General features: G+C 52.0%; 5 protein-coding genes across 5 annotated transcripts; 3 read left to right on the top strand and 2 right to left on the bottom strand.

Moving 5' to 3' along the window:
* Positions 1-349: 349 nt before the first annotated feature.
* Positions 350-7,943, bottom strand: J4E83_009523 (Type I Iterative PKS; the record flags this gene model as incomplete). Its single annotated transcript, XM_049336408.1, has 3 exons — positions 350-933; positions 993-7,275; positions 7,335-7,943. 3 exons carry the CDS (start codon positions 7,941-7,943, stop codon positions 350-352), a joined length of 7,476 nt encoding a protein of 2,491 aa, XP_049184507.1.
* A 2,519-nt stretch (positions 7,944-10,462) lies between these two features.
* J4E83_009524 (uncharacterized protein) lies at positions 10,463-11,359 on the top strand (the record flags this gene model as incomplete). Its single annotated transcript, XM_049336409.1, has 1 exon — positions 10,463-11,359. The coding sequence occupies one exon, from the start codon at positions 10,463-10,465 to the stop codon at positions 11,357-11,359; it is 897 nt and encodes a 298-aa protein (XP_049184508.1).
* Positions 11,360-11,758: 399 nt separating this feature from the next.
* Positions 11,759-12,979, top strand: J4E83_009525 (uncharacterized protein; the record flags this gene model as incomplete). Its single annotated transcript, XM_049336410.1, has 1 exon — positions 11,759-12,979. One exon carries the CDS (start codon positions 11,759-11,761, stop codon positions 12,977-12,979), a length of 1,221 nt encoding a protein of 406 aa, XP_049184509.1.
* Positions 12,980-16,263: 3,284 nt separating this feature from the next.
* Positions 16,264-16,893, top strand: J4E83_009526 (uncharacterized protein; the record flags this gene model as incomplete). The annotated part of the gene is made up of 1 exon (XM_049336411.1): positions 16,264-16,893. One exon carries the CDS (start codon positions 16,264-16,266, stop codon positions 16,891-16,893), a length of 630 nt encoding a protein of 209 aa, XP_049184510.1.
* Positions 16,894-17,456: 563 nt separating this feature from the next.
* J4E83_009527 (uncharacterized protein) lies at positions 17,457-22,157 on the bottom strand (the record flags this gene model as incomplete). The annotated part of the gene is made up of 5 exons (XM_049336412.1): positions 17,457-18,731; positions 18,781-19,616; positions 20,723-20,997; positions 21,053-21,206; positions 21,587-22,157. The coding sequence occupies 5 exons, from the start codon at positions 22,155-22,157 to the stop codon at positions 17,457-17,459; spliced, it is 3,111 nt and encodes a 1,036-aa protein (XP_049184511.1).
* Positions 22,158-23,737: the final 1,580 nt, after the last annotated feature.

Consider the following 23,737-nt stretch of genomic DNA (forward strand, 5'->3'; position numbering starts at 1 on the left):
CATACTACCGACAGCGACAATCGTCGCATGCGCACTTCCTTACAGTTAATATTATCCTTGATACCCAGTTATTGCATCAACCAGATCGAGGTCTCGGCCGCTCAAGCAATCACAGATCAGCAGGTACGATGTTAATCACGTCCAGCGTGTTCCGCTGGGATGATATTGAGTTACTACATTGAATCCCTCGATGTTGTTCTTTTCCACCTCAAGCACCGAGCTGATTCGATTGTAGACGTCACTGGCCATGATCCATCGCGAATGAGCCACCCATGAGTTCAGAATCCACACTACACTCTCTACGTTGAAGGCCTCTCGAACGAGGGCTATCGCAACCGAAAGAACCCGATCAGATGGAACACCCGGCAGCAGCAGAACTGGATTGGTCTATCGCGGCAGAAAGGAAATCGTAGCCTTTCAACACAGCCTTCCACCCTTCCGATTCGGGATTGCTACTGAGATCGCAGATATGCGGCGCACCCTCGACGATAGCAAGGCCAGATAACACACCTTTCATCACGAGCGCCTCGTACGTGCCTTGCGACTGCTCCCAGGGGATCAAGTCATCGCTCGTGCCATGAACAAGGAAGGTCGGCGTCTTGTACTGGCCTCTCACAATCTGTGCGCGTGGGCTGGCTCGGATGATTTCCTCCAGTGCAGGCTGTGGGAGAGCATTCCAGTCCTGCGAGTCTAATTCGTTGGCCTTCTTTCTGCTGGGGAGGCCGCCGAGAATGACGGGGAGCGTCTGCGCTTTCCAATTGATGTGTAACACGATGCGACAGCGGGCATCTGTACCAATCCGAGGATCCGAGAGTGGCTCCCATGCCCCGACGATACCGTAATTGGTGATTGGTACGTCTTCGATGGATTCAAGTACATCATACTCCAATCCTGTGTCTTCGGCGCCATTGGGCTGAATAGGATGTCTCCACCCTAGATGCACATGTCAGCGTGTGAGTCCTTCTAGCCACAACAAGCTTTAGCGAACTTACACTCATCCTCATAGTCTGTTGGGCAATAGAATGCCAGTATCGCTTCCGGGGGACGCAGTCCCCTCTGAGGCGCCGTCCACGCCAACGACATGGCCAGCTGCCCTCCAGACGACCATCCCACGACTACGACTCGCTCACCATCGATTTGCAAACCGGGCGCGCAATTGAGCTTCATGTGCGGCAAAATGTTGCGCGCCCAGTCCAACGCATCACACACATCCACCATTGGACCCTCCACGAGCTTGACTTCGGGACACAAGCGATGGTCGAGGCTGACGGGGAGGAAGCCCTTTTCGAGGAGAAGTCTCGTCTGTGGCGGACGAATATCCTTCCTCGAGAAGATGATATGACTGCCTCCATGGATCATCAAAGCGACGGGCAGCTTCTTTGCTGGTGGATGGACGGGACAATACACGTCGGCGTGTATCTCCTGGTTGCCGATCGTCTTATACACGACCGTCTCCAACACTGCCTTCCCCGACGTCTTCGTCTCTGCTCTGCCGTTGATGGATTTCACAACTGGAGCTTGAGGAAAGGCGCCGATGAGTCGTACTGTCGCTGCCTCGAGTGTACTTCCATCAGACCAAAGAACACTCTGGAATCCAGCCTCTTTCATCAGGCCCTGCCATCGCAGCTCGTCGATCAAAGCGTGGGTTCGACCGTCTTCGAACAACCACCAGCCCTCGAATAGACCGACGACAATATCCAACCAGAACATGTTTTTGGTGATCTCGACAAGGGTGAGAGCACCATCTTCTCTCAGCATCTGGTGCAAATGCTTGAGAGAAATGTCCAGCTTTCGAGTCGCATGAATGCAGTTCGTCGCGATGATGGCGTGGTACTCGCCTTGCTGAGCTTCAAGTGGGGGTTTCTCAATATCCATGACCTCAAATATCATGCCTTCGACGCCCTTGAACGTCTTCCTCGCGGCACTCACGAGAGAGCTGGAAATGTCGGTGAAGGTGTATTCAAATGCAATGTTGTGGGCTTGGAGATGACTGATTAGATACTTTGTCGTTCCGCCGGTACCCGCCCCAACTTCCAGGATCTTGAACTTGCCACTCCCGGTTGCACTGGTGAACGCTTTGAGCAAGAAGTCTCCGAGGAGAAGTGTGGGCGTCCGAAGCAGGGGCCAGTTTGCATACATATCCTCCAAGGTATGCTTATTCTCTCGGTCTCCGAAGATGAGCTGCAGACCGTTCGTTTCGCCTACGAGGCAGGAAGCAAGCTTAGTACCAATGACTTTGACGAGCTTGTGAACATTTGCGCTCTCGGGATGTCGAGGAATAATGGCTTGATACAGGAGCTCAGCAGGCGAGGTGTCGATTGCGATACCCGTTCGATAGTATCTTCCCTCCGTAACAGAGATCAGACGCGCATCCTCCAAGATACGATAGAGCTGTCGTACAAGCTGTTTGTGCGCGGGCAGGACTTTATCGTGTACGTCAGGGACTGCGCAGCCTGGGCGCATAGTTGTTAGGTTGCAACCGAGTTGAGCGAAAGCATTAACAACATAGGCAAGGACGAGCTTCGCCTGATCGGGGTACACATTGGACCAGAATCCTGTCGCCTTGGTGCCAACTGCGAGCTGGTCATAATTGCCTCGTACTTCACGAAAGGCTTCGTAAGCCGACGATATCGACGGTCGACTTTCTGGTACCGTAACGATCTGAGTAGATGCGGATGGAAATGCCGGCCCGTTTGAAGGAGACTCTGGAGTCAAAACAGGTACTCCGTCGCTCGTACTGGGCGTGTCTTCGTCGGTTACACTGATGCCCAGTTTGGCATCGACGTAGACAACAAACTCTTTCACGCTTGCAAAGAACAGGAACGTTGTCAAATCAATGGTCAGTCCTAGTACGACACGAATGTCATTGAGGATTTCAGTGGCCATGAGAGAGTCAACGCCAAGGTCTTCGAGAGACACAGAGTCATCCTGAAGTTGCTCAAGAGATACGTCAGTGACGTCGTGAAGGATCTTGAGCACACGCGTTCGCTCGCTGGAAGACTGTCTTTCCAGTGCAGTAGCTGCTTGTGCAGCTGGCTTTACTGTCACGTCGTCTTTGATCGCGGTCACTTCCGGCTCCTTTGTCGAAGTGCTGCTTTTGTTGACGCTCTTCAGCATTCTAGCAAGAAGTGATTGCGACATCTTCGAAAAACAGAAGCCAAACGCCGCCATGACCATCTTCTTCGTGCTTGGGTCGAAAACGTATGCGTCAGCCGAGGCGCCGTCATCATCGTCTTGTGTCATGTTTGAGTAAACAATCCACTCATTTGCATCCGGGTTGAAACCATCGCCAATCTCGATATGTTCGATCTTGTGGCAGACGAACACATCTTCCAAGCTTGCGTTGTTGAAGTAGTTGACCAGGAAACCAGCGAACTGCATGAAACTATCCGTCATGGGTGTGTCCGTCAACCTCTCATCGACAGGTCTCTCCGGATCCACAAACATCCTGACCTTGCCAGTGGCCTCGAAGCCAACGCATGAGACTTCCTTGATGCCACGAAAGTTCTCGCCGTAGTGCACGATGTGGTTAAACGCACGATAGATGTGGTTTCCCGACATCTTCTCTGCGTCAGGATGAGATTGGATCTCCTTGCAACGACGCAAGCCGATCAGAGACTCGAAGCGTTTGAACACTTGTGCCGCTTGCTTGTCTTGCCGAGCAGTAAGATGTACACGTCCAGTCGACTGCTCGAAGGGCTCATTGCGCTGAGCGCTCTTCGCTTGTGTGGTGATGGAAAACGACCACGACGGGTACAAGACGTCGAGACGTTTCAAGCAGAGCCGGATATCAACATCGGTGCTGATGCCAATCGGTGACTTCATTGTGAGGTCTTCCGTTGTAGGGATGTACATGACGCTCTCTGTATCGTCTGCAAGGAACAATGCAGCACGGGCAACGACTTCAAAGTAAAGCGAAGCTGGAGCGAGCGACTGGCCCGCCATGACGTGCCCTGCAAGCATGGATTTGAAGCGATCGCTTTGTGGCGCAATGTTGAAAACAGCTTCGCTCTCACTGTCGTCGGTGAAGTGAAGGAATGTCAGTAGCTCATGCGTTGTCGGCTGTATGTCGACGGGTGCTGTAACCTTCTCCTTCTGACCTCCGCGTCCAGTAAATGGAAGCCAGTGCTGAGTTTTCTCGAACTGATATGGTGGCAAAGCCAAGTATTGATACTGACTTCTCTGTGTTCGATGGAATGGCCAATACTGTATCGAAAACCCAGCTTTCCAAAGACTCGTTGTCACGCTGGTCAATGAATCTTGCGCATTCGATGAAGTGAGTTGAGGAGACAGCACGATACTGTTCTGGTTGTCAACAATACAGCCTTGAACAAGCTGACTGACGGAAGAGCCACGGCCTGCCTCCAGCCAGACGGCCTGGGGAAACTTCCGTGCAAGTCGTTCGACGGCGTTCTGAAAGAAGACTGGGCGTCTTGTATGGTGAGCCAGTAGAGTGTGGTCAGGATGCGAGATGCTCTGGCCTTCATCGCATGTCTCGAGATGAATGGCCGGAGTATTCCATTCAAGAGATTGGGCAAGCTCGTCAAGATGCGGCAAAAGAGGTTCAGTAAACTCAGAGTGAAAGCCATGCGTGACTTTCAGTCTCTTGGTTCGGATAGAAGCCTTGAACTGCATGTTGTTGGCGATCAAAGAGTCCAGCTCTTCGATGTCGTTGCGCGAACCAACTACAACGTGACTCCTTGGACCGTTGTAGCACGCAATCTCCAAGCTGTGTGCTAGATTCCGGGTTCTCAGCGTATGCAGAAGCTCGGAGACGGTGGTTTGATCGGTTTGGAGGAACATCATCTCCCCGGATTCGGTACCCCAATGCTTCAGCATGATGGAAGCCCTGGTAGTAACCAACACAAGTGCATCTTCCAGCGACAGAACACCAGAGATGCAAAGCGCTGTCAGCTGACCGAAACTGTGACCCATGACGGCGGCGATCTCGAGCCCACTGTCTATCCAAGCCCGAGCGGAAGCATATTGAACAGCAAAGAGGGCCGAGTGTAGAGCGACCAGACTTGAGATGCCCGTTCGTTGGAAGATCGCGGGATAGATTCCTTCGCAACCTAGCGCGTGCAGGGCAATGTCGCACGCGTCGAGATGGTGGCGGAAGAGAGTAGAGGATTTGAAGATCGGCTCGGAAAGACCAACGAAATCACTCTCTTGGCCCCCGAAGACCAAGATGACTGGCTTCGGCTTTGACGTCATCGTGATGTCCTTCTCAGAAGCTGCTCCAATCTTTGTTTCCAGCTCTGTCATATCGGAGACATCTGTTGTCAACATGTATGGCAGAGCATGATTTGCTCGATCAGCGAGATTGAATGCCAGATCGCCCAGCTGGACTGTCGTTCCGTGTGACTGTAGGTGTCGCAGCGTACTCGTAAGCTTCTTTGTGTAAGATATGAGACTGTTCACTGAGCCTGCGGAAATAACGATGGGGTATTTGGCCAGAGCCTCCCGTGTTCTGAGTGGTGTCGTTTGATACTCTCTAATCAGAACAGCCGAGTTGCTGCCCGCAGCACCATAGCTATTCACCATGGCAATACGAGTTGGAGCAGCCCATTCAATCGTTCTCGTCGATAAAGCCATGCGATCTGAATAATGCGTCTGGATCTTCGGATTCATCGAGGAATGACTGGCCTGCTGTGGTATCCTTCCATGCTGCATCATCAGAAGGACTTTGATGAGACCCGCGATGCCAGCGGTCGCCTCCGTGTGGCCAATGTTCCCTTTGATAGAGCCAAAATGAAGGAGGTCTTTTCGAGAAGGACCGGCGAATGCGTCTCGAATGCTGCGGTATTCAACAGGGTCGCCCACACCCGTCCCGGTCCCGTGCGCCTCCACATAAGACACGGCTTGCGGGTCTACACCTGCAGCGGCCATCACATTCTGGTAAAGATCGACTTGCGAGCCTGAATGCGGGACGGTAATGTGACTGAGATTGTGGTTTTGGTTTGCTGCAGAGCCCATGATGACACCTAGGATGTTGTCGTTCTCAGTGAGGGCGTCCTCCAGCCTCTTGAGCACTATGACACCCACACCTTCTCCACGGCAGTAGCCGTCAGCACCAGCATCGAATGGCTTACATTGGCCGCTTGGACTAAGGAAACCAGCTGCGTGGAGGTTCTGGTAGTCGAATGGGCTGGTGATCATGTTGGTCCCCCCAGCCACAGCTCGAGAACATTCTCCAGACCATATGGCCCGACATGCAGTGTTGATGGCGACCAAAGACGAAGAGCAAGCAGTGTCGATTGTCAAAGCGGGTCCAGTCCAACCAAAATAATGGCTCACGCATCCGCTGATGAAGCAGCGAGATGTTCCAAGGGTCGCGTACGCTGTAGCTGGGTGACACGAGACATTGTCGTAATAGTTGTTCATCACAGCGCCCATGTAGCATCCATAGTCTTGAGGCTGTTTGCTCGATCCTGCGCAGAAGTACCCGGCTGATTCCAAGGCTTCGTACACCACTTCGAGTAATATCCGCTGCTGCGGGTCCCAAGCAATTGCTTCACGAGAAGACTTCTTGAAGAAACTGTGGTCGAATGCGTCAGGGTTGTTGAGGAAGTTTCCCCACCATTTCGTGTCTGCGTGATTGCCTGTCTGAGGTAGCCCAAGCCTCTTGACTGGCGCAGGCTGTGCCATTACTTTGCCAGACAACAGTAGCTGCCAAAGCTCGTCGAGAGAGTCTGCTCCTGGAAATCGACCGGACATGCCGACGATGGCAATGGAATTTGGAGGATACTCAGACTGGGCGTTCACGTTGGCGAGAGGGGATGCGACATGTGGAGTTGATGCTGCCTTGTTTGCGATCGTTGCGCCCAGCGAAATTGTTTGGAAACGTGGATCCGGAAGGAGCGAGGCAGGAACGTGGCTTCCAGTACCAACGAAGACCACAACCGGGGCGGTGTCCTCCTTCAACGGAGCAGCAGCAGCCTGCACTGCTGCGTACCAGTTGACTTGCTCCGATAGTGTATTCTCAAGAATGTGTCGTATCAATGCTCCTTCTCGAATCACTGTGCCGTCAACGGTGGATCTTACAGGCAAATGCAGCCTATCGGTGGATGGTAGCTGCATATCATCCCTATCTTTCGCAAACGCGCTGATGTGCTCCACCGCGGGTAAGTGAACACCAGTGTGGAAACGACCATTGACGCAAAGGGTGCTCACACGCAGTCCACGGGAGCGGCAGCTATCCCTTAGGTCTGCGATATCCGAATGTTTCGCCGTAACCGTCACACTGGCCTGGTCATTGATGCTTGATATGTATGCCTACATAGCGAGGTGTTAGCCTTTGACCGAAAAAGCGCAGTTGTTACGCTGTAACATACCTCTTTGAACTGCTGAACAATGACATCAACTTCTTCCCTGCCGCGTACGCTATCGTCTTTCCAGCGAACGGCAATGCATGCGCTGGGAGAGGAACTTTCGCCATAGCCGACATTCTTGTCGACATAGGCGCCGATGCAGACAGCTAGACGCAGCATTGTAGCGGCAATGACGCCTATCTCAGCCTCATTGCGGGCAGCGGCGATGATAATTGCACTGAGAAAGCCGATGCAGAAGCCTTGAACGCCGGCTTCCTTGAGTTCAGCAAGGATGTGAACATGAGGATGCTTCAACTCGAGCCCGGCAATGTAGCGAGCGTACTGAGTGATTTGCAGAATGACCGTCATGGGAACGGTCAACAAGTTTGGAAGGTCCCTGTTGCGGTCGGGCAGCTGACCACTATGAAGCCAGTACTGCAGTTCGTTCAGTGTCTTTCCCCCTTGAGCATCGTTCAGTCTCGGATCGAAATCGACCAGTGCTGTCCAGAATTGCTGCAGATCCTCGATTGCGGCCACCAAGGTCGACAACGAACGGTTATTGACAAGGTCGTCTCGCAAATTTGCCATCACCGCATCGGAGGGCAACTCCGCTTGCGGTCCAAAAATGAGCATGGACGGTAAAACGTGTGCTGAAGCCATATTGATGTTTGACAGTTTGTGATTTTGGTAGTGTGATATCGATGAGAACTTGAGCAGTTTTTCTTGGAAGTTGTCGATCTCACGAGCGATCCGCACTAATGCCACAGTAGTAGAGAGAGAGCCTTGATATCTGTGTTTACGAAGTGACTAGCGAAAGCTCCACGATTCGTAGCAAAGCTGACTTCTATCGCCCCACAACCTGTCCATGTACGCAAGCAATCACCCCTCTAAGTCTTCCAAGGGGTTCTTCGGCAGCTACGTACTGCATTGAGATGTATGTCATCATGCCGATTGATACCAATATGGTACAATGAATGGCCACATAGCCCTCCTGCGCGGATGGTGCATATGTATGTGGTAAGGACTCAACTGGGATTTTCACCGCTTGCAACATGATAAGACTACACTTTGGAGAGGCGAGATACTTCCCAGGCCCGAGGATCAGGCGTATATCAGCCCATGGCTGTGCAAGCTTTACGTGGGGATTGATTCACTCACGATATGCAGTGTATGCATGTGCGACATGGTGGTGACATTCTGATTTTTGGGTGTTTACACGAATGTCATCAAGCTAGTCGCAAATAAAACACTCCTTGCAATCGCGATCATCAGTGCCTAATAATCAAAAGATGTGTCTTGTCACTGAGAAGACCGATTCAGTATCGTGATACGGAGAGTAGCTTCCGAAATTGAAGCCCTCAAGTTGAGGCCGATCTCGGCCGGAATAGATGCAGCCTTGAGTCGCAGCCTCGGGGTACTGACAATGTAGTAGCACGACAGGCACCTAGGTAGTCCATGCCACCTTTCAATGTCAGCAGATGGTCAGCGGTGAGACTGAGTCACTACTGTTTCGATGGTCAAGGCGAGGGTTTGCGCGTAATCTCTACGCCCTCCCAGGTTGTGGACCGAACGGTTGGGAGCTGACCTTAGTGGCCCGCGCCTTCCGTCCGAGCGCAGCTGGGCTGGAACCTACTGCAACCCATCAAACCCACATCCGCACTATCTGTGCACTTCGTGCACCAATCATCATGAGCACGCATAGGACCTGAGGCCTGCGATATGAGCTGACGTGATCGACATGTGCCGTGGGCCCGTTCCGGTTCGGCTCGCAGCGCCGTGCGACTCGTCTCACGTAAGCCCTAGGAGCCTTCCCACTCGGGTACCTAGGTGTAGCGACCGCGCAGATATCGAAAGCGGAACCGCGTATGCTACCGGGTCATGCGATCGGTCTGGCATATGGGCGCGCCATAGCTTACCGAAAACGCTGTAAGATAGGTAGCACGCATCCGGTCGCGGGTATACCCGAGTAAGCACAAGATCTCCTATCGGAAGCTGGGCTGAAGCGGCATGCAGCTGCCAACGGCGTTCTGATAACGAGCTGAGACATGGTTCTCATCGGTCTACTTCTGTACCAACATTGGGCTCAGTAATCGAGGTAAGCACTACCTAGGTAGCTTCTTCTCGGACGGACACCATGAATGTCAAGGCTCCTATAGCAATGGTCTTGAGATTACTACGGTGCTGTCTCTTGTAAACTCATGATCATTCCGTAGTTACCTCTTCTCAATCCGCGACGATGAACTATCTAGAAGTACTTCTTCTGGCGCCTTTGATATACGTAGCTTACGAGATCTTCTGGCGCCTCTACTTGTCCCCAATTGCGCATATCCCGGGGCCGAAACTTGCCGCGGTAACAAGACTGTAGGCAGCCCGACGAAAGCAATTCGTGAAGAGGCTGACTGGGATATAGATTCGAGATCTATTACGATCTGGTCTTGGGAGGACAGTACACTTTCAAGATAGGGGAGCTGCACAAAACGTACGGTCCAATCATCCGTATTTCGCCTTGGGAAGTCCACATTCATGATCCAGTGAGTCGCTGATACGATGATGCCATATAACCGTATGATGTCACACGTGCTGAACTACAATGATGGCAGGACTTTTACGGAACGATATATGCTCCGGCTACTTCCCAGCGCAAGTCGGACAAGTACCCTTTCTTCACAAGGTTCATGGGCCTCGACCTATGCGTCTTTGCAACAGTGCAGCATGATCTGCATAGGAAGCGGCGGGCTGCCCTGTTACCATTCTTCAGCAAGGCAAGCGTAAGAAGATTGCAGCCGGTCATAACAGAAAGGGTTGAGGTCATGCTCAATCGTATGAAAGAGTTCCGAGATTCTCGGCGCGTATTAAACGCTAGTTGCATGTTTTCTGCTCTTACCAATGGTTAGTGGTGGCGAACCCTGCGGCAAGATGTTCTATTGCTAATATCTATAGACGTGGTAAATCTTTACTCCTTCGCGAGATGCGATCATCGACTTGGTAAGTATTTTAACGACTTACGAACATTTTTGAAACTGAATGACGTTCCAGAAGACCCAAATTTCGACCCTTGGGCCCGCGATGCCTCGCTAGCGGGTGCCAACTCCGCCAACTTCGTGAAACATGCTCCATGGATCAATCCTCTTCTAAAGTCGCTCCCTAACTGGATGCTTCAACATCTGTTCCCAGCTCTGGCTACATTCACTGCGCAGAAGCGGACTTCAGAGGCCCAAGTCAAGAGGATCATTGCCGGTGAAAACGATGAATGGCGCAGCAGAGAGCACCCTACAATCTTTCACGAAGTGCTCAGCTCGAAACTTCCGCCACACGAGAAGAGCATCGAACGTCTTGCTGATGACGCGCAGATGGTGGTGATGGCAGGCACTCTTACTACGGCCGCGGCACTCGAGCTCATCCACTTCTGGCTTGTGTCTCAACCAGACACATTGCAGAAGCTGAAGGACGAGCTTTCTATTGCCATACCAAACCCGGATGATGCGTCTAAAACGCCACTACCAACACTTGAGGCATTGCCGTATCTTACTGCGGTGGTGAAAGAAGGTCTGCGCCTTAGCTACGGAGTTTCCACCCGTCTTCAGCGGATCGATCCGAACAACAGCATCGTCTTCACGGACAGAGACACGGGAAAATGCTGGAACATTCCACCGGGCACACCCGTTGCAAGTACAAGCGTACTTATTCACAACGATGAGAGTATCTACCCAGAAAGCAAAAGGTTCTCCCCAGAGCGTTGGTTGGCCGGGAGAGGGCCTGACCTTGAGAAGTATCTGGTAAGCTTCTGTGCTGGCAGCCGCAGGTGCTTTGGGGAGAGCTTGGCATATGCGGAACTGTATGTGGCATTGGCCGCGATTTGGAGAACTTGGGGAAGCTGCAGTGAGCATGGTACGATGATGGCATGGAGCCAGGATGACGTGGGTGCTATGAGTCTGTGGGAGACAGGAAAGCGAGATGTGGAAATTGAGAGTGATCAGTTCGTGCCGGTCGCCCAGAAGGGCTCCAAGGGTATCCGGGTAATGGTGTCGCATGCTTTTGCTCGGCAGTAATGAGATCAGTTTGCATCCAATCCAACGCGCTCTATACGATGACTGAGGCTCCTAATCATTGGCATTACTTCTTCGACTCTATGACTAGCTGCTTTGAACAAGGGTCCTGCGGAGATAATGCAGCATACAGCGGCATCGCGGTTCCCGGCTCGGCCCCTGATTGCTTTTGCCCCACGTCCGCGCTAACTACATTCGGCACTGCATGCTTTTGCGTTTCGTGGCTACACAAAGAATACCAGTTGCCGCCAACAATGTCAGTAAGCAGGTAAGGTTTCAGGGTCTGGCCTTCCCCTCCTCTCTGACCCCATCAGCAACGCTGTGAGCCTCAACACCAGGACCGCACACCAACACAGCACATTTGACTGCGCATCTTCTTCATTGTCAAACGATTTGAACAGAATGTCACACGTCGTACCTTTTACTATATCCATCACGGATGAGACACTTTCGCGTCTACAAAAGAAGCTGGCCCTGACCGATTTCCCCGAGGAGTGCGCTGATGCTGTCGATTGGTGCCACGGGTCCCCATTGTCAGACGTTCAGCGTCTTGCTTCTCGCTGGAGCAATGGATTCGATTGGCGAACAGTTGAGGCAGATCTAAACAGATTCAGTCAATACACCACACAGGTGGAGATCGAGGGTTTCGAACGACAGGACGTGCACTTCATCCATCAGCGCAGTGAAGTTCAGAGCGCAATTCCACTCCTCTTCATTCATGGGTGGCCCGGAAGCTTCGTCGAGGTTACTCGCATCCTACCTCGGCTTGTCCAAGGCGGCGTGGAGTTTCCGGCGTTCCATGTTGTCGCGCCCAGTCTCGTTGGCTTCGGTTTCTCGTCTGCCTCTAAGCGCAAGGATTTTGGCATAGCTCAGCAAGCCGAAGCTTTGCACAAGGTCATGCTTGCTTTGGGATACGTTGAATACGTCGTCCAAGCAGGTGACCTGGGATATCTTGTTGCCCGCTTCCTCGCCCTCCGATACCCCGAGCACGTCAAAGCGCACCACATAAATAACGCAGCACCGGCTGAACCAACTGTCGAGTCCCATCCCGAGCTCCATGCAAAATTGGGTAGCTCAGATCTCAGCTCCAGCGAGCTGGAAGGGCTTAGTCGTACTGAATGGTTTTCCAAGGAAGGGAATGGTTACTACAGGAAGCAGGCCACCAAGCCTCAGACTGTGGGATACTTCATGGCAGACAGTCCCGTCGGGCTGCTTGCTTGGCTGCTCGAAGCACTGCACGACTGGGTGGATGGCTACGAATGGACGGACGATGAGATCTTGACCTGGATCAGCATCTATTACTTTTCGCGTGCTGGGCCCGCAGCGACCAGTTATATTTACTATGCTATGGAGCATGCCGATGTCTCTCCATTCGTCTTTGCTCAGACCTACTCGGATGTACCTTTGGGTATCTCAAGGTTTCCGAAGGACCTCATTCTACTGCCAAAGCTGTGGAATCATACTTTGGGACCGGTCGTGTTTGAGAAAGAACACGAAAAGGGTGGTCACTTCGCAGCATGGGAGAACCCAGACGCTGTTGTTGACGACTTGCGTGTCATGTTTGGGAAGAAGGGTGGCGCTTTTGGCGTTGTCGTTGGGAAGTCTGGATACAACACGGAATGATGGGAAGCAGATCGGCTTCACACATGAATGGATTGAGACAGTGCCGTCGCTGCCAGGGGATATCACGAGGTCACAGAATTACACTTGACAGTCATTCTCGCAATCTGGTCAATCACAAGTATTCCATCACTCTAGCATTCAAGCCATGCTCTCGATGTTCATTGCACTACTTCAATGATTGGTGGTACCAAGATGTACCTCTAGTAACCCAACGCCAAAGGGATTAGGCCAGACCTTCATGATCTTCAATCGCGGATCAGCTTGCGTCAGCAAATTCTCGAACTCCTTCTCGGTACGCTGCTTTGCTCCCAATGTCACCATCATGCAGATGTCTACCTGTCGCAGATGATGCTCCTCATGGCGAGTCATCGTTCCGCTTTCGGGCATGATAACATCGTTGATGAGCAGAGGTGTGTCCTTCCCACACTTTTCAAGCGCCGGTACAAGAGCGCGTATGATCTTGACGCAGTTGTCGTCATTGTTGTTGTGGAGACATTGGCGAAGAAAGAAGGCATTCGCGTCGACCACCGGCTGCGTATCGAAGAAATCATGTTGCTGGAACGTGACACGCCCTTCGAGTTCCTGGATGACCATCTCTTCGGACTGTGCCAGCATCTCCTGGGAAATGTCCTGGACCACGAAACGCAAGGACTTGAAGTGCTAAACGGAGATGTTAGCACCCAGAGTTTCCGGACAGGAGATAAGCAACCCACACGCGCAAGCTCGATTGAGATATGGCCGCTTCCACCCCCAACATCTACTATCTTCCCATGACCCAATGACTCCCATGGGAATGTATCACGAAGTTCCGAGACCTGTCGATCCACTATGATTGTCAGTACTCCTATTTGATCGAAGGAAATGATGTGGAGAACGAACGTTGAGACCAGCTACTCATTGCCTGTGCAAACCGTGCAGCTTTGGAAGGTTGCTGCTCATAGTACTTGTACATGCTCATTCCATATGCTGTAGAGAACGGGGAATTCTCTTGGCTGTACGTATTGGGGGATCTTGTAATCGTTTCGGTAGTTGCCGACACCGCTTTGAGCATGTCATCCATTCTAAGTAAGCCACTGTTAGCTGCGTTGAGCACTGCGGGCTGTCGTTGAATACTGACTGCATGTCCGCTATTGCATGGAGACCTTTGTTTGTGGCTAGCGATGCCGAAGCGGCTGTGTGTTCGTAGCGATCGGTGTCGCTTGGTACTCGTTGGAAGATGCGGTGCGTTGCCAACAGCCCCATCACTCTTGCCGCACGATCAGGATCCATGCCGGCTTTATCCGCAATTTGTTGGATGCTGGCACTCCGAGCACTGGGGTTGTCCACGATACCTTGCGCATCAGACTTTACACCGACTTCTGGGAGTGGTACGTGCTTGAAGAACCCGCGATCAAGCGCAACTTGGAGGGCTGCAAGATCATAGTGTGAGAAGAAGAATGACCGCAGAGTGCGTTCTGGTCCGTTCACCAGACGAAGTAAGTCGAGCGCAGCGTCATTGAGTGGTGCGCGTACAGCTTCAAACTCATCAGTATCTGGCAATGCAGTCGTAACAGCCCCAGATGTAGGATGAGGTTGGGAGGAAGTGTTCAGGTATCTGGAGATCCTTGCCGACAGACAACTGATCTCCTCGACGAGAGAGCCGATTGAGGGTGCGTTAGAATCAGGTGACATCACGAGTTGTAGCCTGCGGAGAAGATGGGCACATTCGACTCCTGACAAGTAAAAGGTTTGAAGGTTGCTGTTTGGAATACACTATACGGGTGTACCAGAGAACTCGGGGGCATACACCTTGTCCGTCCTAATGACGGCCAAAAATATCCGATCAATGAGCTCTCCGTTACCTCGCTGCCGCCGAAGTGCGCTGCAAGATGAGTATGAACGGTGTTGTCGCTGCAGTGCTCCTGTCAGGCAAAGATAAGATTATCGCATGCTGCACCGTAAGAAATGCTGATGCAGGGAAGCTGCATGTATGGTTCAGCTGAGTCCAACAATTCGTCAAAGATTTAAGATTATGTGTGGTAGCACAAAGGCCTTCCCAGGATGGCGCCTCCGGAGGTTCCGCCCAGATAAGGCCGTCGATTGATGCTTAACGAACGGTTTCATTCAGCCTATGGTATGGCACACTCGGGCATCTGTCTTGGAGAAGACTCCGATTTGCTGGAACAAGCGAAGAACCGTAAGCTGACTGAACTGCCAAGTAAAATCACCAGACTTTGTCGAGTGCTGGCTCATTCGTACCGTTCAAACGCTGTCATCACGCCATGACCTGCCACATTCATGTACGCCTTTGGGTTTCCTTCGTGAAAACTACTGGTTCTTCGCTTCCCGAACCGTAAACTGCTGATGATCGCCGGTAGGCAAGGTTGTTGCGTGTATCTGCCTCGTCCGATAAGTGCGACAGGGGAAACATAGATCACGGGTTGGCTACTTCAGCGGTACGGGAGATTGCCCAGCTGAGCGGGTGGGCTTTTCGTATCTAGCTAGCATCAATTCCGACTTGCGACATATGAAAGCAGCTGATGTACAATTGCCTTGGCCGAGATCTCTGTGAGTGAGCCCAGGTAGACATGTGGCGTATGCTCGGGCGCTTTGCCTTCCGTGTGAGGCGCCACGAGAAGGAGAACAAACGCCTATCTACGATCTGTGCATCATATCAGAAAATCACTAGTACAATGACAGGTAAATTGTTCGGCAAGGAGGGATGGGGCTTCACTCCTAGTCAGCTAGGGCTCATCTGTTCCCCTGACTCAGTCGTAGGGGCTAAGAGATTCCCAAATCCAGTTTCCTATCGTGCCCAAAGCAGGCCTAACGAAGATTCTCAAAACTACACACATATTCCAAAGTAAGTTGGCGTTGGAAATGACTGTTTTTATCACACGCACCCTCTGTAGTAGAGCGAGGCAGTTTCTGGAGACTTTCCCGAGCCGCCATGGAAGGAGATTATCATGGCTTGGGTCCAGACGTACGCCCGTCCTGTACTCCTTTCCCGAAGGCCATCGGAAGGTGCGCCAGCTGGCTCAGACATTGGGGCTGTTATGCTGAGGCTCCCACGTAAGAACATCGGGCTTCAGGTCTGCCTATGGCTGCCTGATGTAACCTCAAAGCTTTGATCATAATGGGGTTGACACACTGCGAGATTTGGGTGGCGCCGTACATCTGTGCCAAATCGCGAGGAATATTTAAGAGGTCTGTATATCTTTGACAAGACAATGAAGCAGCTTCATCAGCGATCAAAGGACCTGTTCCTCCAAATTCATTTTCGACAAAAGTGAACAAGATACGCCATGTCCCTCCTCAACTTGACTCTCGCCTTCGTCTGGATCACTGGGGTTGCAAGCGCCAGTATCGACTTCACAAATTGGGCGCCTCCAGGTCCCGGCGATGTTCGAGGCCCATGTCCAGCAATGAACAGCATGGCAAACCACCATATCATCCCTCACGATGGAATGAATCTTACCATCCCCATGCTGAGCGAAGCTCTGGCCGGAACATTCAACCTCAGCATCGAAATGGGGACAGTCGTCTCAGGAATTGCACTCGCCATTGCGCCTGATCCATCGCTCGGCCACTTCGACTTGAACCATCTCAATAAGCACAATGCATTTGAGCACGACGCATCGCTTTCGCGCGTGGACTACTACTTCAGCGGTGATGAGGGTATCGCGAAATTTGACAACGAGACCTTCAACCGTTGGTTCTCTCATTTCGATGGCTTGCAATACATCGATATTGACATTGCTGCCAAAGCTCGGTATGCAATGGTCAAATACTCGCGTGAACACACGCCGGGGTTCACGTACTTGGAGCAGCACCGCATCACTAGTTACGCTGAGACTATCAAATTTCTCAAGACGATGGTTGATTCTACCGGCAAGGCTAGAAGAGATTTTGTGAAGATCCTATTCGGTAAGTAAATCGAACATACCTTCTGTTCGTGAAGCACCTGTTGCAGCAGTGCGCTAAATGAGAACAGAAGAAGAAAGGCTCCCGTTCTTGGAAGGGTGGCGTCCACCGACCGAACAAGTTACTGGCTTCTTGATGGCAGACTTTGTTCTGCGAGAGGCGTTGGCAACACCGGAAAAAGCGAGCTGGTTTGGTGAAACGCCGCGGGACAATTTCACCACTCACGATGTGCCTACCCAATGCTCCAACAGTACAAATGGCCATTAGTACGGTACGAGATACTTGGAACTTTCGAGATTTGTGTCGCATGCTGTTGCGTTTCATGTTCTAGAATGCGGTTATGTACTATTGCTTGGTACTGTTTCTGATTGGGTGGACGCTGGTCGAGGGGAGTAAATAGATTTGGCTGTCTCATCACACTCTTCTTTCTTCACTTCTCTAGTCTGCTAGTTCAGACTCATACTATTGCAGTTGATCATTATCGTCATTACACGAATAAAGATATCTCCATCCTCCCCCTTTATGCGAACACAGGCCCGAGGATTACGAGATGGAAAAATAGGCTGGCATGCAATTAATTCACCGCGAACCTTCCCCGCGTCTCACCCGCTCCATGCCACGCCTCTACGTGCATCTGTCCCACTGCAGCCCTCTCATACGCGTCGCCTACCGAGCGAACGAGCATGACGTTGTAGGTGCACCACTCTGCATCGCAGAAAGCTTGATCGTACACCGCTTCGTCTGAGAAATATCCATTATCCGAGAGATGAGAGATGACTGGCCCGTTCTTTGTGAGACTGTTGTTTGACTTCCACGCCGACAGCGCAAGGAGCTTCAGGCCCCTACTGGCGATGGAAAGCACGTGCTCTTGCGGAAGGCCTATGAGCATGCCGCAGCGACGTTTATTCCTGTCGAAGACGTAGTATGAGTCTTCGGTGATGGGGCTAGATGTGCTCTGGAATGGGTCAAAAAGCCCTCTTGGAGCCTTGGAGAGTTCGAACGCTTTCAGAGGGACGCTCATACACTCGAACACAATCGTAGCTGGCATAGCGAGCTGATGTTTGGCGAGCGGCTTGAACAACGAGCTTATCGGCCTATGGCCTGGGCGCACAAGATCTGCATATCGAACTCGCCCGATCCAGCCCGACCAACTCCAGCTTGGTTGTTGAGAGGCAGTCAATCTCCGCTCGATGCTAGTGACGGGGGTCCAAAGTAATGCAAGATCAAGCAGGGAAGTCGGAAGGCCGCCGACAAATGGCCAATCAAACATGCGAGTTAGCATAGTCTGAGTGCCGGTGAAAGCATTGATGATATCGTCCGGGTACCCCATTTTCTTTGCCGTGTATTCTGCGATGATCTCTTCGTACCAACGAAACTCGTCCAGTGGACTATACGTGCCAGCTCGAGTAGTCTTGGACTTCAGTTCTGCGCTTGTCGTGCGCATCTTGTCCAGTGTATAGAAGCTGGTGTCATCGCTGATATATCTGTCTTCGCATACAAGCTGCTTCTTGCAATGAAAGTACACCTGTTCGCCGAGGAAGTAGATGCTCCGATTCGATAGTAATCGTTCTTGGAATGTCCAGGCGCGCGTGTTGTATACACAATCGACGTCTACACCATCGTAGGTGTGATTTGCCAACATGTTCTCCAAAGATGATCGCTCCACCATGTGTAGTCCAGGGGTGACGAAGGTTGCGTTGGTGTTGCGGGCCGTAGGCGGTACGCCAGGTAGGCCGGCGTCGGCGGAGTCTCCGTTTAGGGCCACTATCGTGGCCATGGCGCAACTATAGATTGCGCACATCTGGGCGAGGGCGCTCGCTTTGTTGGCAGCGTCATCTTGGATGATGCACTGGGTTTCGTAAGTGGAGGCCCCAATTATTCATGCTGAATTTGCCTACCATCGTATCAACCCACAAGTATCGCTCACCCAGGCTCTTGACAAAGGCCATTGCGTCCCTGATGGTCTGGGTCAAAGGCTGCTTGGAGAGAGTCCCGGGCTCGCGCAACTGGTCGTAATTCTCCATCAGGGTCAGGAACTGTTTCGAAGCGCCCCAAACGTAACTCAAGGCGAAATACCGATCCTTGAAGTTCCCAATCGCGAGACAATCACCGATAACATCCAGAAGCAAAAGCGACCCAGTATCAGTAACTGTCATCTGGTGTTCATTGCAGGCATGGCCGTGATCCTTTTCACAGTCACCGAGCCAACTCTTGATCAATTCCACATCCGCCCAGTGATGTCTCACTGTTCGACTATACTCTGATCTCTGGATCTTGAAGTCGTTCAATGCCACCTCATACGCTTTCAGATCCAGGTCGTCATCATGCAGAAACATACACGTCGTCAACCCGTTGAAGTCCCCAGGATACTTCTGCGCATCCACCGATGGACTTTGATCTCTTCCTTGTTGTTTCTGGAACTCTCGAGTGCGGAGAACATGACGGCAACAGTCGCAATAGAGAACAGGCTCGGTGAGATGCTGGTATTCATCGTATTCTCTGAAGCCATTGTTCAGCCAGGCTGACGTACCAATGCTAGCGAAGCCCGTACGCTCGTCTTCTTCTAGAGCTATCTGGCATGGCACGCACAACTCTCCTCCGTTGATACCATCATTCAATTGTCGGATTGCGGCGCGGGAGTACGAGTTGAACATCGCCAGGCATTGTCCCTTGAAGTTAAACGGAGTGGGTTGAGCTGCTCCAACGGTTGCGCGGAGTGGCGCGTTGGGATGGCCTTTATCACGTGCTTGTGTGCGGGGTACATAGGTATGCTAAGACAACCTAGGAATTGCCACGCACGGTGTGCAGCTAAGGGAGAGAATACCAACCCTCGCCCATGGCATGATGGCATAGTCTTCGCCCTTTCACTTGGAGGCCACGTCGCTAATTGCAGCGGCTGATCCTTCGCAGTTTTGTCATTCGCGCAGCAGCCTCGTCTCCAAAGGACTGGCGAATTGGACGAGAACCTGGGTGGCTGCCGTCGTCGCCGTCTTGGTGCAACGTCTCTTCTCTGTTACGAACAGCTGAGCCAGACTGACCAACGCGAGAATGCGCAGCGCGAAAGCGCCGACGCGATTTCGGCGAGATTGAGCGGAGAGGATAAGGTGGAGTTTGATAACAAGGAAGAAGCGCGCAGAAAGGCATACGACGATTACCGTGCGCAGCTTCTGAACATGCTGTCTGGAAGTCCGTAAATTGCGTAACACGCGCTACGTCATGTAGCAGCAAGCGGTATGTGCGAAGTCCGACTGTACTTTGCAGCGCGTGATGAAGGGCATCTACGGCGGTGATGTGCGGTCTCTGTTTGTGATTGAAGATGCAGCGCTTGCAGAGTCTTTCTGCCATGGCAGAAGGATGACGCGCCGACGCGTCAAGACGCGATGCGCACGGGCCACCTACATCAACACCAGCCACCTGCGAAGAGGTAGGCGCAGGACCATCCACAAGAGTCATCTATCATCACGAGCTAAAGAGTAAATACGCCACGACAGAGGTCACTTACGGTACCTGGGGAAGGCTTAACATGAAAGCTCGCATCAGTATAATGTTGAAGTTGTGCGCGATGAAGCAAAGGGTCGACGATCTAGTCACGGCTGCCGCAATACCTAGTCATCCTATACACAAGGGTACTCTCGTTTTAAAGTATTTGCAGTTATCAGAAACTGGAATTCAGACACGAATGATAAGAAGAATATATTGCGTTCAGCCCTCGATGCTCTTACGTTCCATCAAGTATGTTGACCACCCTTCCTTTCATGCAGCAATTGTCGCAGGTTCTGGGAACGTCTTGTCAGTATCTGAGGGCTATCGTGAAGGTTTCTGTGTGTGTGCATTGCTTACCTCCAGTGAAGACCCATTCGATAGGAGCGTTGTGGCGAGCAGCTTCTTGCGATCTTGAACTTCGAGGATGTGCTATCGTTGCGCGTGTCAGTCCATATTTCCATACATAACGCGGCGTGAGTACCTCTTCAAACGAGTCTTTCATGACATAGCGTATAGTGGTCACAGGACGAGTCTGCCCTAGGCGATGGACGCGAGCAAGTGCTTGGTCTTCGAGAGACGGGTTCCACTGAGGTTCGAGGAGGTGGACTGTCGATGCCGCGGTTAGGTCCAGACTAAGATCTGTTAGCAAGTCTTCGTGTTCAGCGTGTATTGTGTTTGTAAGCTTACCCACAGGCACCACAGGCGATGGTGATGAGTATGACGCGAATACCAGGATCATCTTGAAGCTGTCGTGTAGCGATACTGCGGTTCTTCGGCGTAACCTTGCCATCAATTCGGACGGATTGAATGACTTGATTTGGATCACACCGAAGCGCTCTCTCTACCATGTCGAGACTGGACGTCCAAGACGAGAATACGACACTAGCTAAAGGTTAGTCTGGTAAGGTGCCTGATGATGCTGGTGGGCTCACTGCTTTTCCTGCGGGCGCGACCTGATCTGAGACACAAGCGCCCATACTTTGCTTGAGACTTCATTGCTATAGTCCCAATCCATTGATGAGGGAGAAAGGCTGTCGGTAGGCGTAAGACTGGGGGTGGCTAAGAAGGACGCCAGGAGACGGAGTGGACACTGTCGCGGTTGCTCTATACACGCGCAAGGCTCAGGTGATCGATATTGAAGGCTCGCGGAGCACTCTGCACAGTAGAACTTGCTACAAGCTGAATAATAGACTTGTGGTTGTGTAACATCCCGTAGACTACTGCCGAGTGTCGATAGTTCGACTGGCTGGGAGCACAGCTCGCATGATCCTCCGTCCATTGAGAAGCGTGTGTTCATCACGGATGTCTTGTCATCGGGATTGACGCCGGGTTGCGAGGCGCAGTCGGCTTGCGAAGGAGTGGAGACGCCTAGGTTGCAGATAAGACGAAGCTTGTTGATCTGCTGTATAGCAGTCATCCAAGGGGCATGAGTTTGCCTGTCGTCTCTCGTGTCGCGATCCAGCATATCCATGACGGGTTGTTCTATCTGGCGATAATGTCTTTCTTCCTCGTGGTTGAATGGCACACGCATCAGATGGTCGTCTTTGCTGGGCAGATCCAAGATAGCCTTCGTTCGGCGGATCATCATGCACGAGAGCAATTTCTTGAACGTTTCCCCAGCCTCTTCGACGGACTTTGTACGCCATATACTCGAAATATCGTCATCGAACACTTTTGGATCGTCGTATGGTGCGAAATGAAGGAATTTGAAGAGACCATGGAAGTCGAGTAGGCTGTTCTGAACTGGAGTACCAGAGACTGCCCATCTTGAAGTTGCACGGAGTGCGGCCATTGCGTGCGCAGTAGACGTCTTGTGATTGCGTATTGTATGTGCTAGAGAGAGGTGCAGTCAGTATGGAAGCACGAAATGTGGGGGCCCTTTATGCCTACCCTCGTCGAGAACGACTCGCCTCCAGTGGTGCGAGAAGATAGAGCCGCTGCTCCGAACGCTCCTGCGATACTCTCCCTCGAGAGTCTGGTAGGTAGTGAAGACAATCTCTAGTGATGCAGCGGCCCGTCAGTCGACGCATTATCTGTGGTGTGTACGTAAATACAACCTACCGGGCGGTCTTTTATGGTTCTTCAGCTTGAACCTTCGGTTGCCGTGGTGCATGCACCATGTTAATTTGCCGGGATGGACGTGGCTGATGACGGTCAATAAGCGTACCTCGCATAGTTTGCGACGACGAACCTCTGTAGCTGCGATTCCCAGACACTAAACACTGCAGATGGCGTCAGCGTGCGTGAAGTCGTAGGATGCATGCACTCCTACAGCTCAGTGGCACCACTATCAGAGTCGATGCTATGCAAGTATCGGAAGCGGAGTAGCCTGTGGGTGGATCGTTGTCTGAACGGCGATCTTGGTCAGAAGCGATCAAAGCGATCATGCTCAGCGTCTTCCCAAGGCCCATCTCATCGGCGAGCAATCCACCACTCCACACCGGACCAGGGGCAGATTGGACTTCGCCAGTCACAGCGTTCACAAAACTGAAGCACATCAAGGTTCAGCATTGAGACGTGAAATAATAGCTCGGGCATACGCACGTAGATTGTCCCGCGCTTGTCTTCCGCAGCCATATACCAACACCATCTTTGTTTGGATGCATACCTCGTTCGCGCCGCAGGAAGAAAGTCAGGGCTTGTTTCTGATGTCTTTGATTCCAAGTCAGCTGATGTAGTCCTTTCACGGAGGGCTACGTACTCTTTCAACTCGGTCCTAAGAGCTTTCGGGCTAGCCGATAACTCGAACTCATCAGTAGTTTCGAACCGAGACAAAACATCTAGAGAGGCTCGTGAAAAGCTGTCGATGTGTGATTCGTGAGACTGCAATAAATCGAACGTCATTGGTGGCGCTTCGTGAAGAGTAAACAGACATTGAGGGTTCACATAGGGGACGTTGCGGTCACAGCCAACAGGGTCATCCAAGTAGCAACCGGCTTGATTCAAGAAATCGCCCACATCACCGGAGCGGCGCTTGGGACCATATATCGTAGCCCCCACGTACTGAAATGTATCCTTGAGTATCCGCCGTTCCGTCGGGGGTGCGATGGGCGCCGAAAAGAGTGAAAATTGCAATACGAGCTCGTCGTCGGCAACCAGCCGCAGTAGCAGCTCGCCCCCATAGTCGTCCAGCCGCGCGACCGGCGTATTGGCACTATCGCGGAATATTGTACGAGGAGGATCAAATCGGATCGCGTCTGGGGTAGGGGTACGGGAGGTGGCATGATGGAGGAGACTGTGTGCTTTTAAATCTGATATCTGAGCAAGGTAAGCATAGACCAATAAGGTGAGCAGGGCGCGACTGACCATGCCATAGCATACTAAAGTGTCTTCTCCTATCTGTTCCGCGGTCGCGCAGGCAGACGGCGGTGA

Source organism: Alternaria metachromatica (genome assembly GCF_023757995.1).
Source record: "Alternaria metachromatica strain BMP 0045 chromosome Unknown scaffold_33, whole genome shotgun sequence".
Lineage (NCBI taxonomy): Eukaryota > Fungi > Ascomycota > Dothideomycetes > Pleosporales > Pleosporaceae > Alternaria > Alternaria metachromatica.